This window comes from Oncorhynchus mykiss, chromosome 5 (genome assembly GCF_057628025.1).
Source record: "Oncorhynchus mykiss isolate SJ-2025 chromosome 5, ASM5762802v1, whole genome shotgun sequence".
In the NCBI taxonomy this organism is placed as follows: domain Eukaryota; kingdom Metazoa; phylum Chordata; class Actinopteri; order Salmoniformes; family Salmonidae; genus Oncorhynchus; species Oncorhynchus mykiss.
The window spans coordinates 46,463,876-46,480,321 of record NC_143026.1 but is presented as its reverse complement, the minus strand read 5'-3'; the positions used below and the strand labels follow the sequence as shown (position 1 = coordinate 46,480,321).

General features: G+C 43.4%; 1 protein-coding gene across 2 annotated transcripts in view; it reads left to right on the top strand.

The window, feature by feature from the left end:
* The window catches only part of LOC110523952 (GTP:AMP phosphotransferase AK3, mitochondrial), a 38,108-nt gene that overhangs the window by 19,330 nt on the left and 2,332 nt on the right, over window positions 1–16,446 (top strand). For both annotated transcript variants that reach the window (XM_021603116.3, XM_021603117.3), the window contains 2 exons: window positions 1,984–2,156; window positions 15,172–15,290. In XM_021603116.3, coding sequence (XP_021458791.1) covers window positions 1,984–2,156; window positions 15,172–15,290 — 292 coding nt within the window. The remainder of the gene's footprint in view (window positions 1–1,983; window positions 2,157–15,171; window positions 15,291–16,446) is intronic.

Sequence of the window (16,446 nt, the reverse complement as noted above, 5' to 3'; positions counted from 1 at the left end):
AGCTTCCTTCTGCTAAAGAGACGGCACAAATCATCATCGAGAATGTTTTCAGAATTCATGGCCTTCCGTCAGACGTCGTTTCGGACAGAGGTCCGCAATTCACGTCTCAATTTTGGAGGGAGTTTTGCCGTTTGATTGGGGCTTCCGTCAGTCTCTCTTCCGGTTTTCACCCCCAGTCTAACGGTCAAGCAGAACGGGCCAATCAGACTATTGGTCGCATCTTACGCAGTCTTTCTTTTCGTAACCCTGCGCCTGCGTCTTGGTCAGAACAGCTCCCCTGGGCAGAATACGCCCACAACTCGCTTCCTTCGTCTGCGACCGGGATATCTCCTTTTCAGAGTAGCCTCGGGTACCAGCCTCCGCTGTTCTCATCTCAGTTCGCCGAGTCCAGCGTCCCCTCCGCTCAGGCTTTTGTCCAACGTTGCGAGCGCACCTGGAAGAGGGTCAGGTCTGCACTTTGCCATTATAGGGCGCAGACTGTGAGAGCTGCTAATAAGCGTAGAACTAAGAGTCCTAGATATTGTCGCGGTCAGAGAGTTTGGCTCTCCACTCAGAACCTTCCCCTTAAGACAGCTTCTCGCAAGTTGACCCCGCGGTTCATTGGTCCGTTCCGTATTTCTCAGATCATTAATCCTGTCGCAGTGCGACTTCTTCTTCCGCGATATCTTCGTCGCGTCCCCCGGTCTTCCATGTCTCCTGTGTTAAGCCCGTTCTTCGCGCCCCCGCTCGTCTTCCCCCCCCCATCCTTGTCGAGGGCGCCCCTATCTACAGGGTCCGTAAGATTTTGGACATGCGTCCTCGGGGCCGTGGTCACCAGTACCTAGTGGATTGGGAGGGGTACGGTCCTGAGGAAAGGAGTTGGGTTCCCTCTTGGGACGTGCTGGACCGTTCGCTGATCGATGATTTCCTCCGTTGCCGCCAGGTTTCCTCCTTGAGTGCGCCAGGAGGCGCTCGGTGAGTGGGGGGGTACTGTCATGTTGTGTCCTGTTCCTGTTCTTTCTCTTCACCCTGTCTCCCTCTGCTGGTCGTATTAGGTTACCTTTTCTTCCCCTCTTTCCCCCAGCTGTTCCTTGTCTTCTCTAAACTACCTCGTTCACCCCTTTTCCCACCTGTTCCCCTTTTCCCTCTGATTAGGTCTCTATATCTCTCTCTGTTTCTGCTTCTGTCTTTGTCGGATTCTCGTTTGTGTTACTCATGCCTGAACCAGACTATCGTCGTGTTTGCTGCAACCTTGTCCTGTCCTGTCGGAATCTGCCTGTTCATCTAACCTTGTCCTGTCCTGTCGGAATCTGCCTGTCCATCTGAGCCTACGTGTGTTTCGTCATTAAAGAAACTCTGTTTTGTTAATTCGCTTTTGGGTCCTCATTCACGCACCTGACAGGTTGTGTGGTACATGTAAATGCATGATCCTTAGCAGTTAGGCTTGGCGAGCTCGGCTCCTGGTAGGGTATTCTGTTATAAGGTGACCTATCTTCTCTCAATTAATCTTTCCATGATTCCTCGCCTCCTTTCTTCTCGGGTTCCATGTCATCTCCTTCTCTTACGCATTGGAGGAAAAGGTCAGAGGGAAGGAACTTTGGAGCTTCTCACCATATATGGTTAAGAAGGAGGCAAGGAGAGATGATGCAAAGAATCGTGGAAAAATGTATTGGAAAAGAGCCTGACTCTCCTCCTTTCCTGTCAAGGTTTTCGAACTATGAAGATCTATAACATCAGCCACGCTAGTGTATTATACACTGAGTGTACAAAACATTAAGGACACCTTCCTAATATTGAGTTGCATCCCCCCCTTTTGCCCTCAGAACAGCCTCCATTCGTCGGAAGAATGGACTCTACAAGGTGTCAAAAGCGTTCCACAGGGATGCTGGCCAATGTTGACTCCAATGCTTACCACAGTTGTGTCAAGTTGGCTGGATGTCTTTAATGTTTTGTACACTAGGCGTATATCTCTAAGGTTATGACTGGGTCTCTCCTGTCTGGCAGGGTTCCCCCGTACCGTGTCTCAGGCAGAGTCTCTGGACAACGTGTGCAGTGTGGACACAGTTATCAACCTGGACGTGCCTTACCAGACCATCAAACAGAGACTGACTTCTCGCTGGCTCCATCTGCCCAGCGGACGTGTCTACAACATAGACTTCAACCCACCCAAGATCGCTGTAAGTTGGGTCAATGAGCCACAGATGTATTTGACAGCTAGATAAAGGGTGGCAGCTAGTCTAGCCGTTAGAGCATTGGGCCAGCAACTGACTGTCATAACTCTGTCGTTATGACCTTGAGCAAGGCATAAGAGCATCTGCCAAATGACTGAAATGTAGATACTACTGAGTTACAGTGAAGCTTCTGCTCTAAATGTGAATGGCCACGTTTTACACAGGTCTTAGAATGTGTAACTACACTGTAATTAGAGTGTTATTACACATGTAATAACCATGTAACAGGATAGTAAAAACTCTGATATGGCAGCTATGTCTTGTTCCATCTCTCCCAACACACAGTTGCTCTTGTCGTTAACTAGCTTTATATGAATATACAGCTGCTCTTTAAAAGCTCTTAATTGTCCTAATCCACCATGCAACCATCTAACACTCACGTTATCAAAATGTGTGTATTCATATAAAAATGTCCTTGAACGTTATTGTACTCGTTTCAGACAGAAGATGTGGAATATGATAAGAATGGTGCCAGAGGGGTGTTTTTTCGCATTGTTTGTAACTTATTTTTTACGCAATGTTGATGCTACCGTCTCTTGTGACATAAAAATAGCTTCTGGATATCAGAACAGCGATTACTCACCTCGAACTGGACAAAGATTTTTTCTTTAATGAGTCTGACGCAAAAGATACAGATTTGAAGTTGGAAGTTAACATACACCTTAGCCAAATACATTTAAACTCAGTTTTTCACAATTCCTGACATTTAATCCTAGTAAAATTCCCTGTGTTAGGTCAGTTAGGATCACCACTTTATTTTAAGAATGTGAAATGTCATTCAGCTTTTATTTCTTTCATCACATTCCCAGTGGGTCAGAAGTTTACCTACACTCAATTAGTATTTGGTATCATTGCCTTTAAATTGTTTAACTTGGGTCAAACGTTTCGGGTTGCCTTCCACAAGCTTCCCGCAATAAGTTGGGTGAATTTTGGCCCATTCCTCCTGACAGAGCTCGTGTAACTGAGTCAGGTTGTAGGCCTCCTTGTTTTTTCAGTTCTGCCCACAAATGTTCTATAGGTTTGAGGTCAGGGCTTTGTGATGGCCACTCCAATACCTTGACTTTGTTGTCCTTAAGCCATTTTGCAACAACTTTGGAAGTATGCTTGGGGTCATTGTCCATTTGGAAGACCCATTTGCGACCAAGCTTTAACTTCCTGACTGATGTCTTGAGATGCTGCTTCAATATATGCACATAATTGTCCTACCTCATGATGCCTCTATTTTGTGAAGTGCAACAGTCTCTCCTGCAGCAAAGCACCCCCACAACATAATGCTGCCATCCCCGTGCTTCACGGTTGGGATGGTGTTCTTTGGCTTGCAAGCCTCCCCCTTTTCCTCCAACAGTAACAATGGTCATTATGGCCAAACAGTTCTATTTTTGTTTCATCAGACCAGAGGACATTTCTCCAAAAAGTAGATCTTCGTCCCCATGTGCAGTTGCAAACCGTAGTCTGGATTTTTTTTATGGTGGTTTTGGAGCAGTGGCTTCTTCCTTGCTGAGCGGCCTTTCAGGTTATGTCAATATAGGACTCGTTTTACTGTGGATATAGATACTTTTGTACCTGTTTCCTCCAGCATTTTCACAAGGTCCTTTGCTGTTGTTCTGAGATTGATTTGCACTTTTCTCACCAAAGTACGTTCATCTCTAGGAGACAGAACGTGTCTCCTTCCTGAGCTGCGTGGTCCCATGGTGTTTATACTTGCGTACTATTGTTTGTAAAGATGAACGTGGTACCTTCAGGCATTTGGAAATTGCTCCCAAGGATGAACCAGACTTGAGGAGATCTACACATTTTTTCTGAGGTCTTGGATGATTTCTGTAGATTTTCCCATGATGTCAAACAAAGAGGCACTGAGTTTGAAGGTAAGCCTTGAAATACATCCACAGGTACACCTCCAAATGACTCAAATTATGTCTATTAGCTTATCAGAAGCTTCTAAAGCAATGACATAATTTTCTGGAATTTTCCAAGGTGTTTAAAGGCACAGTCAACTTAGGGTATGTAAACTTCTGACCCACTGGAATTGTGATACAGTGAGTTATATGTGAAATAATCTGTCTGTAAACAATTGTTGGAAAAATTACTTGTGTCATGTGTAACGGATGTGAAACGGCTAGCTTAGTTAGCGGTGCGCGCTAAATAGCGTTTCAATCGGTGACGTCACTTGCTCTGAGACCTTGAAGTAGTGGTTCCCCTTGCTCTGCAAGGGCCGCGGCTTCTGTGGAGCGATGGGTAACGATGCTTCGAGGGTGACTGTTGTTGATGTGTGCAGAGGGTCCCTGGTTCGTGCCCGGGTATGGGCGAGGGGACAGTCTAAAGTTATACTGTTACACATGCACAAAGTGGATGTCCTAACCAACTTGCCAAAACTATAGATCGTTAGCAATAAATTTGTGGAGTGGTTGTAAAACGAGCTTTAATGACTCCAACCTAAGTGTATGTAAACTTCCGACTTCAACTGTAATGTTGCTCCCAGACAAGGTCCAAATCCCAGTCATTCGTATGAAAACAATAAGGAAATACAAGGGGCGGAGATCAGGGTGCCTTGTGAGAATTTGTCAGCGAGTGTGTAAACCGCCTTTACTATCCGTTCTATTGGCCAACGTGCAATCACTGTACAATTAACTGGATGAGCTCTTACCAACGGGACATTACAAACTATAATTTCTAATGTTTCATTGAGTCGTGGCTGAACAACAACATGGATACGTTTGAATCCTCCTACACAGGCTCTGACGCTTGTCGGATGTGGCAGGGCTTGCAAACTATTGCGGACTACAAAGGGAAACCCAGCCGCGAGCTGCCCAGTGACGTGAGCCTACCAGACGGGCTAAATGCCTTTTATGCTCGCTTCGAGGCCAGCAACACTGAAGCATGCATGAGAGCACCAGCTGTTCCGGACGACTGCGATTACGCTCTCTGTAGCCGATGTGAGCAAGGCCGCGCGGCCAGACGGATTTCCAGGACATGTACTCAGAGCATGCGCGGACCAACTGGCAATTACCTTCACTGACATTTTCAAACTCTCCCTTATTGAGTCTGTAATACCTACACTACTGGTTTTAGAACACCTACTCATTCAAGAGTTTTCTTTATTTTACTATTTTATACATTGTAGAATAATAGTGAAGACATGTAGTCTTGTAGTAACCAAAAAAGTGTTAAACTAAATATATTGAATATTTGAAGATCTTTGCCTTTTGCCCTTTGCCTTGATGACAGCTTTGCACACTCTTGGCATTTTCTCAACCAGCTTCACCTGGAATAGATTTCCAACCGTCTTGAAGGAGTCCTCACATATGCTGAGCACTTGTTGGCTGCTTTTCCTTCACTCTGCGGTCCAACTCATCCAAACCATCTCAATTTGGTTGAGGTCAGTTGATTGTGGAAGCCAGGTCATCTGATGCAGCACTCCATCACTCTCCTTCTCTGTAAAATAGTTGTTACACAGCCTGGAGGAGTGTTGGGTCATTGTCCTGTTGAAAAACCAATGATAGTCCCACTAAGCAGAAACCAGATGGGATGGCTTATCGCTGCAGAATGCTGCGGTAGCCATGCTGGTTAAGTGTGCCTTGAATTCTAAATAAATCACAGACAGTGTCACCAGCAAAGCAACCCCACACCCTAACACTCCCTCCTCCATGCTTTATTGTGGGAAATACACAAGGAGATTGTCTGTTCACAAAGACACAGCGGTTGGAACCAAAAATCTCCAATTTGGACTCCACATTTCCACTGGTCGAATGTCCATTACTTGTGTTTCTTGGCCCAAGCAAGTCTCTTCTTATTATTGGTGTCCTTTAGTAGTGGTTTCTTTGCAGCAATTCGGCCATGAAGGCCTGATTCACTCAGTCTCCTCTGAATTGTTGATGTTTAAAAAATATATATATATTTCACCTTTATTTAACCAGGTAGGCCAGTTGAGAACAAGTTATCATTTACAACTGCGACCTGGCCAAGATAAAGCCAAGCAGTGCGACACAAACAACAACACAGATTTACACATGAAATAAACAAACGTATAGTCAGTAACACAAAATAAAAAATATATATACAGTGTGTGCAAATGAGGTAAGATTAGGGAGGTAAGGCAATAAATAGGCCGTAGTGGCGAAGTAATTACAATTTAGCAATTAAACACTGGAATGATAGATGGGCAGAAAATGAATGTGCAAAATTAAAAAAACAAAAACAATATGGGGATGAGGTAGTTGGATGGGCTATTTCCAGATGGGCTATGTACAGGTGCAGTGATCTGTGAGCTGCTGTGACAGCTGATGCTTAAACTTAGTGAGGGAGATATGAGTCTCCAGCTTCAGTGATTTTTGCAATTCGTTCCAGTCATTGGCAGCAGAGAACTGGAAGGAAAGGCGGCCAAAGGAGGAATAGGCTTCGGGGGGTGACCAGTAAAATATACCTGCTGGAGCGAGTGCTACGTTTGGGTGCTGCTATGGTGACCAGTGAGCTGAGATAAGGCGGGGCTTTTTCAAGCAAAGACTTATAGATTACCTGGAGCTAGTGGGTTTGGCGACGAATTTGAAGCGAGGGCCAGCCAACAAGAGCATACAGGTTGCGGTGATGGGTAGTATATGGGGCTTTGGTGTACAAAATGGACTGCACTGTGATAGACTGCATCCAATTTCCTGAGTAGAGTATTGGAGGCTATTTTATAAATGACATCGCCGAAGTCAAGGATCGGTAGGATGGTCAGTTTTATAAATGTATGTTTGGCAGCATGAGCAAAGGATGCTTTGTTGCGAAATAGGAAGCTGATTCTAGATTTCATTTTGTATTGGCGATGCTTAATGTGAGTCTGGAAGGAGAGTTTACAGTCTAACCAGACACCTAGGTATTTGTAATTGTGCACATATTCCAGAGTAGTCCAGAGTAGTGATGCTAGACTGGCGGGCAGGTGCGGGCAGCGATCGGTTGAAGAGCATGCATTTAGTTTTACTTGCATTTAAGAGCAGTTGGAGGCCACGGAAGGAGAGTTGTATGGCATTGAAGCTCGTCTGGAGGTTTGTTAACACAGTGTTCAAAGAAGGGCCAGAAGTATACAGAATGGCGTCGTCTGCGTAGAGGTGGATCAGAGAATCACCAGCAGCAAGAGCGACATCATCGATGTATACAGAGAAAAGAGTCGGCCTGAGAATTGAACCCGAAAGAGAGGTTGAACAGGCTGGTACTAGGGGTTGTAACAATTGCGGCGGTTAATTTTAGAGAGTGTCCAGATTGTCTAGCTGATTTGTAGCGGTCCAGATTTTTCAACTCTTTCAGAACATCAGCTATCTGGATTTGGGTGAAGGAGAAATGGGGAGGCTTGGGCAAGTAGCTGTGGGGGTGCAGGGCTGTTGACCGGGGTAGGGGTAGCCATGTGGAAAGCATGGCCAACCGTAGAAAAATGCTTATTGAAATTCTCAATTATCGTGGATTTATCGGTGGTGACAGTGTTTCGTAGCCTCAGTGCAGTGGGCAGCTGGGAGGAGGTGCTCTTATTCTCCATGGACTTTACAGTGTCCCAGAACTTTTTGGAGTTTGTGCTACTGGATGCAAATTTCTGTTTGAAAAAGCTAGCCTTAGCTTTCCTAGCCGCCTGTGTATATTGGTTCTTAACTTCCCTGAAATGATGCATATCGCGGGGGCTATTCGATGCTAATGCAGTATGCCACAGGATGTTTTTGAGCTGGTCAAGGGCAGTCCGGTCTGGAGTGAACCAAGGGCTATATCTGTTCCTGGTTCAACATTTTTTGAATGAGGCATGCTTATTTAAGATGGTGAGGAAAGCACTTTTAAAGAATAACCAGGTATCCTCTACTGACGGAATGAGGTCAGTATCCTTCCAGGATACCCGGGCCAGGTTGATTAGAAAGGCCTGCTCGCTGAAGTGTTTTAGGGAGCGTTTGACAGTGATGAGGGGTAGTCATTTGACCGCAGACCAATTAGGGACGCAGGCAATGAGGCTTATGATCGCTGAGATCCTGGTTGAAGACAGCAGAGGTGTATTTAGAGGTCAGGATGGTGCCTGTGTTTACAGATTTGGGGTTGTACCTGGTAGGTTCATTGATCATTTGTGTGAGATTGAGGGCATGTTAAGCATGTCCCAGTTTAGATCACCTAACAGTACGAGCTCTGAAGATAGATGGGGGGCAATCAATTCACATATGGTGTCCAGGGCACAGCTGGGGGCAGAAGGTGGTCTATAACAAGCGATAACAGTGAGACTTGTTTCTGGAAAGGTGGATTTTTAGAAGTAGAACCTTTAAATTGTTTGGGCACAGACCTGGTAATTCTGCAGGCTCTCTGCAGTAGATTGCAACTCCGTCCCCTTTGGCAGTTCTATCTTGTCGGAAAATGTTATAGTTAGGGATGGAAATCTCAGGATTTTTGGTGGCCTTCCTAAGCCAGGATTCAGACACGGCTAGGACATGTGTGTGCTAAAGCAGTGAGTAAAACAAACTTAGGGAGGAGGCTTCTAATGTTAACATGCATGAAACCAAGGTTTTTACGGTTACAGACGTCAACAAATGAGAGCGCCTGGGGAATGGGAGTGGAGCTCGGCGCTGGAGGGTCTGGATTAACCTCTACATCACCAGAGGAACAGAGGAGGAATAGGATAAGGGTACGGCTAAAGGCTATAAGAACTGGTCGTTTTGTGCGTTCAGAACAGATAGTAAAAGGAACAGGTTTCTGGGCGTGGAAGAATAGATTCAAGGCATAATGTATCAACAAGTGTATGGTAGGATGTGAATACAGTGGAGGTAAACCTAGGCATTGAGTGACGATGAGAGAGGTTTTGTCTCTAGAGACATCATTTAGACCAGGTGAGGTCACCGCATATGTGGGAGGTGAAACAAGCGGGCTAGCTATGGCATATTGAGCAGGGCTGGAGTCTCTTCAGTGAAATAAGACAATAATCACTAACCAAAACAGCAATGGACAAGACATATTGACATTAGGGAGAGGCATGCGTAGGCGAGTGATCATAGGGACCAGTGGGAGGCTAGGCGAGCTGGAGACACGGCGATTCAGACAGCTAGTGGGCCGGGGCTAGCAGGCTAGCAGAAGGGCCTTCCATCGCGACGGAAGAAGTATTTTGTGGCCCCTTCGGACGGTTACGTCGGCAGACCAGTCGTGTTGGATTGGCAGGGCTCCGTGTAGGCAGTAAAAGGGTCCAGGCCAATTGGCAAAATAGGTATTGTGGCCTAAGAAATTGTCTGATGGTCCTCTTCAGCTAACAGTACGATATGCTCTAGACAGCTAGCGGGCCGCGGATAGCAGGCTAGCGGATGGGCCTTCAGGGGACGTCACGACGGAGGAGCCTATTGAAACCACTTGGGCGGATTTCGTTGTTGATGTGTTGAGATGTGTCTGTTACTTGAACTCTGTGAAGCATTTTTTGGGCTGCAATCTGAGACTGGTAACTCTAATGAATTTATCCTCTGCAGCAGAGGTAACTCTGGATCTTCCATTCCTGTGGCGGTTCTCATGAGAGCCAGTTTCATCATAGCGCTTGATGGGTTTTTACAACTGTACTTGAAGAAACTTTCAAAGTTCGTGAAGTGTTCTGTATTGACTGACCTTCATGTCTTAAAGTAATGATGGACTGTTGTTTCTCTTTGCTTATATGAGCTGTTCTTGCCATAATATGGACTTGGTCTTTTACCAAATAGGGCTATCTTCTGTATATCCCCCTACATTGTCAAAGCACAACATGAAGCTGGTTGAGAGAATGCCAAGTGCGTGCAAATATGTCATCAAGGCAAGGGTGGCTATTTGAAGAAACTCAAATATAAAATATATTTTGATTTGTTTAATACTTTTTTTGTATGCGTTATTTCAACATGTATGAAATAGTAAAAATAAAGAAAAACTCTTGAATGAGTAGGTGTTCTAAAACTTTTGACCGGTAGTGTACATGTATCAAGCAGACCACCATAGTCCCTATGCCTAAGAAAGCGAATGTATCCTGTCTAAATGTCTACCGCCCGGTAGCACTCACGTCGGTAGCCATAAAGTGCTTTGAAGGGCTGGTCATGGCTCACATCAACACCATCATCCCTAGACCCACTCCAATTTGCATACCACCCCAACAGAAACACAGATCTCGATTGCGCTCCACACTGCCCTTTCCCACTTTGACAAAAGGAACACCTATGTGAGAATGCTGTTCATTGACTACAGTTTAGTGTTCAACATCATAGTGCCCACAAAGCTCATCACTTAGCTAAGGACCCTGGGATTAAACACCTCCCTCTGAAATTGGATCCTGTACTTCCTGACAGGCCACCCCCAGGTGGTAAGGGTTGGCAACAACACGTCTGCCACGCTGATGCTCAACACGGGGGCCCCTCGCCTGGTATGGCAACTGCTCGGCATCCAACCGTAAGGCGCTACAGAGGGTAGTGCGTACAGCCCAGTACATCGCTGGGGCCAAGCTTCCTGCCATCCAGGACCTATATACTAGGCGGTGTCAGAGGACTGTTCTCTCTGCTACCGCACGGCGAGCTGTACCGGATCGCCAAGTCTAGGTTCAAAAGGCACCTTAACAGCTTCTACCCCCAAGCCATAAGACTGCTGAACAGTTAATCAAATGGCCACCTGGACTATTTACATTGACCCCCTCCCTTTGTTTTTACACTGCTGCTACTCAGTTGTGGAAAAAGTAACAAATTGTCATACTTGAGTAAAAGTAAAGATACCTTAATAGAACATGACTCAGGTAAAAGTGAAAGTCACCCAGTAAAATACTACTTGAGTAAAAGTCTAAAAGTGTTTGGTTTTAAATATTCTTAAGTGTCAAAAGTAAATGTAATTGTTAAAATATACTTAAGAATCAAAAGTAAAATGTCAAATTCCTTATATTAAGCAAACCAGATGGGACAATTTGCTTATTTTTTTTAAATGTATGGATAGCCAGGGGCACACTCCAACACTCAGATATAATTTACAAACGAAGCATTTGTGTTTAGTCTGACAGAAAAGAGTCTGACAGAAAAGAGACAGTGGTGATGACCAGGGATGTTCTCTTGATAAATGTGTGAATTAGATCATTTTCCTGTCCTGCTAAGCATTCAAGTACTTTTGGTTGTTAAGGAAAATGTATGGAGTAAAAAGTACATTATTTTCTTTAGGAATGTAGTGAAGTAAAAGTTGTCAAAAATATAAATACAAAAGTACAGATACCCCCCAAAAACGACTTAAGTAGTACTTTAAAGTTTTTTTTACTTATGCATTGTCACTTTACCCCTATCTACACGTACAAATTGCCTCAACTAACCTGTACCCCCACACATGGACTTGGTACCGGTACCCCCTGTATATTTCCTCATTATTGTTATTTTATTGGTTTACTTTTTCTTTTTTAGTTTAGTTTATTTAGTAAATATTTTCTTAACACTATTTCTTGAACTGTATTGTTGGTTAAGGGCTTGTAAGTAAGCATTTCACGTAAAGGTCTATTCGGCACAGGTGACTAATAAAATTGTATTTCATTTGATTTGATTTAACATGACAGCTTAATGTCTTAAATTCCTCAATTTAAATTGAGACCTACCAATGATTACATTTCTTCACATTCACAACAGTAAGTAAGAAGCTGACCATAGCCTACTTGTAAATCATTTGTGAATTACCTTGTATTTTCCTGTTACGGTGAATTAAAGTTGGCTACTCAAAACCTTGTCAGATAGGCCTATCAGAACATTTTGCTAGCATGTTAGCTACACTACATGAACAAGTATGTGGACACCCGCTCGTTGAACATCTCATTACAAAATTATGGGCATTAATATGGAGTTTGTCCCCATTTGCTGCAATAACAGCCTCCACTCTTCTGGGAAGGCTTTCTACTATGTTGGAACATTGCTGTGGGGACATTAGTGAGGTTGGACACTGATGGTGGGCGATTAGGCCTTTCTCGCAGTCGGTGTTCCAATTCATCCCGAATATGTTTGATGAGGTAGAGGTCAGGGCTCTGTGTAGTCAAGTTCTTCCACACTGATCTCAACCAACCATTTCTGTATGGACCTCGCTTTGTTCACGGGGGCATTGTCATGCTAAAACAGCCAACTTTAATTCACCATAACAGGAAAATACAAGGTAATTATTTACAAAAGATTTACAAGTATGCTATGGCAAGCTTCTTACTTACTGTTGTGAATGTGAAGAAATGAAAAAAGTGGGAGTTCTCAATTTAAATGGAAGGATTTAAAACATGTTAAATGCCGAATAGACCTTACCGTGAAGTGCTTACTTACAGTTGAAGTCTAAAGTTTACATACACTTAGGTTGGAGTCATTAAAACTTGTTTTTCAACCACTCCACAAATTCCTTGTTAACAAACTATAGTTTTGGCAAGTCGGTTAGGACATCTACTTCGTGCATGACACAATAATTCTTTCCAACAATTGTTTACAGACAGATTATTTCACTTATAATTCACTGTATCATAATTCCAGTGGGTCAAAAGTTTACATACACTAAATTGACTGTGCCTTTAATCAAGTAATTTAAGTTCTGCTTTTCTGATGTATCAAATACTTATGTCATGCAATAAAAAGCGAATTAATTACTTAAAAATCATACAATGTGATTTTCTGGATTTTTGTTTTAGATTCCATCTCTCACAGTTGAAGTGTACCTATGATAAAAAATTATAGACCTCTACTTTGTAAGTAGGAAAACCTGCAAAATCGGCAGTGTATCAAATACTTGTTCTCCCCACTGTATATACTGTACTCTATATCATCTACTGCATTTTTATATAATACATGTATCACTAGCCACTTTAAACTATGCCACTTTTACATACCCTACATTACTCCTCATATGTATATACTGTACTCTATACCATCTACTGCATCTTGCCTATGCCGTTCTGTACCATCACTCATTCATATATCTTTATGTACATATACTTTATCCCTTTACACTTGTGTGTGTTTAAGGTAGTAGTTTTGGAATTGTTAGGTTAGATTACTCGTTGGTTATCACTGCATTGTCGGAACTAGAAGCACAAGCATTTCGCTACACTTGCATTAACAATTGCATGTGACAAATACATTTGATTTGTTTGATATTTTTTTTCTCTGACATGCACTGTCAATTGTGCAACCTTATATAGACAGGTGTGTCTCTCCAAATCATGTCCATTCAATTGAATTTACCACAGGTCGACTCCAATCAACTTGTAGAAAAATCTCAAGGATGGAACAGGATGCACCTGAGCTCAATTTTGAGTCTCATAGCAAAGGGTCTGAATACTTATGTAAATAAGATATTTCAGTTTTTTATTTTGCATATATTTGCAAACATTTCTAAAAACCTGTTTTCGCTTCATCGTTATGTGGTATTGTATGTAGATTGATGAGGAAAAAATGTATTTCATCCATTTAAGAATAAGGCTGAAATGTAACAAAATGTGGAAAAAGGGAAGGGGTCTGAATACTTTCCGAATGCATTGTAAGTGTTATGATATTGGAATTGTACACACTCAACCACAAAGAAAAAATGTTTGTGATGAATTGAAATTGACTCAAAAAAAACAACCAACATGTACTTAATATAAATAATGCAATTTGTTTTAATGATTTTATTAATTTAACCAAAAATGTTAGGAATAAATCAAACTTAATATGTTTCTCAAATTGTACTGAAAGTATATTTTATATGATAACCAGAGAGAACATTTTGTGATTGAACTAAAATATGTATGTTTTTAATTTCCTTTCACTTCCTATATGTTTTTAGAGGATTGTGGGTAGTACATTTAAAAATATACTTATTTTACACAATGTTATATGTGAAGCACATGGGGATGTGTGAAACTTACCCTTCAGCATGAAGCGTATAGCTAGCTTTTTGTGTGGCGTGTGACTGCTAAGAAGATTCATTAGGGCGGTCAGGTGCTAGCAAAGCAAATTGGGAGGAAGGGGTACTCGCTAAGCAAGCAACGTGACGTCCTTTACATATGCATGTATGAAATAAAAAAAGTATACTTCTATATTAGCAGCTTGTGCCATGATGTGTAATGGATATCAAAACTGTCCGGCAAAATGAAGTTCAATAAGATGACCCACTCCCACATTTCTAACTTTTAATGGTAGAGGAAAATACAGTATCCTGCAATGCTTGCTGCTAAACATCCAGTTACTGCTGGCGGATTGAGCACTGTGCTCAACAGATCCTGACAGAATTGGTTAAACTGGCAAATGATCAGATACCTTCTTCTGGGGGTATTTTCATTGATTTATGTATCTAATTCAGCATTAAACAGAACTTGAAACACCAAAATAGTGTTTAACATTTTCCGGTAGTGCTCCCAGTCCCTGGCAAGGTGTTGCACAATACTTGATTAAAGTGGTGTACCAACACACTGCGTCACGTTTCGAAACATCTCAGGATGATGTCTTTCAATACTCCAGCCAAGTTAAGGTTTTGTCTCTTTTGCGTTGGTGGCAGCTCAGTTGCCACTAGTTTTGGTGTTTCAAAGCACTTTATTTTAACAGTGTGCTCTCTCAAGGGTCTATTCACGTCTTCGAGGAGTGGGACAAATCTTGTTCAATGTGATCACTTGTTTTGAGTGTTTTTTGTCGTCATGGTCACACGAGGAGTTGAAAGTTTGTGGTAATTTTTTTGAGAGCTCAAGGTTAAAGCAAGGTCATCATAGGTCATGTTTTGCTACTAACTATAGGCATACAGGTTTTCCCCCTCCCTCCATGTCTCATAATAGGCAACACAGGCTTGGGATGTGGTGTTTACAATTTACATACTATGGCAGTACGTTGGACACATTGACAATGGCTTAACAGCTGACTCGTTTGTCCTGGACTTGTCGCCTCTAAAGTTAATAATTGAAACTTTCTTTAAATACAGACCTTCACTGCATTATGTTGTGCTACTAAATCATCCAATATACCTCTTCTATACACACTCATGGACTGTTTTGGTTTGCCTACAGGGCCTTGATGACGTCACCGGAGAGCCTTTGATTCAGAGAGATGATGACACACCAGAGACCGTCACCAGGAGGCTAAAGGCATACGAGAACCAGACACGACCTGTGCTGGAGTACTACAGGTGGCGTTGAAAACCTGAGCCATATAAACTCAGCAAAAAAAATAAACGTCCTCTCACTGTCAACTGCGTTTATTTTCAGCAAACTTAACATGTGTACATATTTGTTTGAACATAACAAGATTCAACAACTGAGGCACAAACTGAACAAGTTCCACAGACGTGACTAACAGAAATTGAATAATGTGTCCCTGAAGGGGAAAAAAAAAAAGGGTGGGGGGGGGGTTCAAAATCAGAAGTAACAGTCAATATGTGGTGTATCAGCTGCATTAAGTACTGCAGTGAATCTCCTCCTCATGGACTGCACCAGATTTGTCAGTTCTTTCTTTCTACCCCACTCTTCCACCAAGGCACCTGCAAGTTCCCTGACATTTCTGGGGGGGGGGGGGGGGGTGGATGGCCCTAGCCCTCACCCTCCGATCCAACAGGTCCCAGACGTGCTCAATGGGAATGAGATCCGGGCTCATCGCTGGCCATGGCAGAACACTGACATTCCTGTCTTGCAGGAAATCACGCACAGAACAAGCAGTATGGCTGGTGGCATTGTCATGCTGGAGGGTCATGTCAAGATGAGCCTACAGGAAGGGTACCACATGAGGGAGGAGGATGTCTTCCCTGTAACGCACAGCGTTGAGATTTCCTGCAATGACAACAAGCTCAGTCCGATGATGCTGTGACACACCGCCCCAGACCACGACGGACCCTCCACCTCCAAAGTAAAGGCCTCGGTGTAACTCTCATTCCTTCGACGATAAACGCGAATCCAACCATCACCCCTGGTGAGACAAAATCGCGACTCTTCGGTGAAGAGCACTTTTTGCCAGTCCGGTCTGGTCCAGTGACGGTGGGTTTGTGCCTACAGGCGACGTTGCCGGTGATGTCTGGTGAGGACCTGCCTTATAGCAGTCCTACTACAAGCCCTCAGTCCAGCCTCTCTCAACCTATTGTGGACAGTTTGAGCACTGATGGAGGGATTGTGCTTTCCTGGTGTAACTCGGGCAGTTGTTGTTGCCATCCTGTACCTGTCCCACAGGTGTGATATACCGATCCTTTGCAGGTGTTGTTTCACCTGGTCTGCCACTGAGAGGACGATCAGCTGTTCGTCCTGTCTCCCTGTAGCACTGTCTTAGGCCAGACATTGAAATGTATTGCCCTGGCC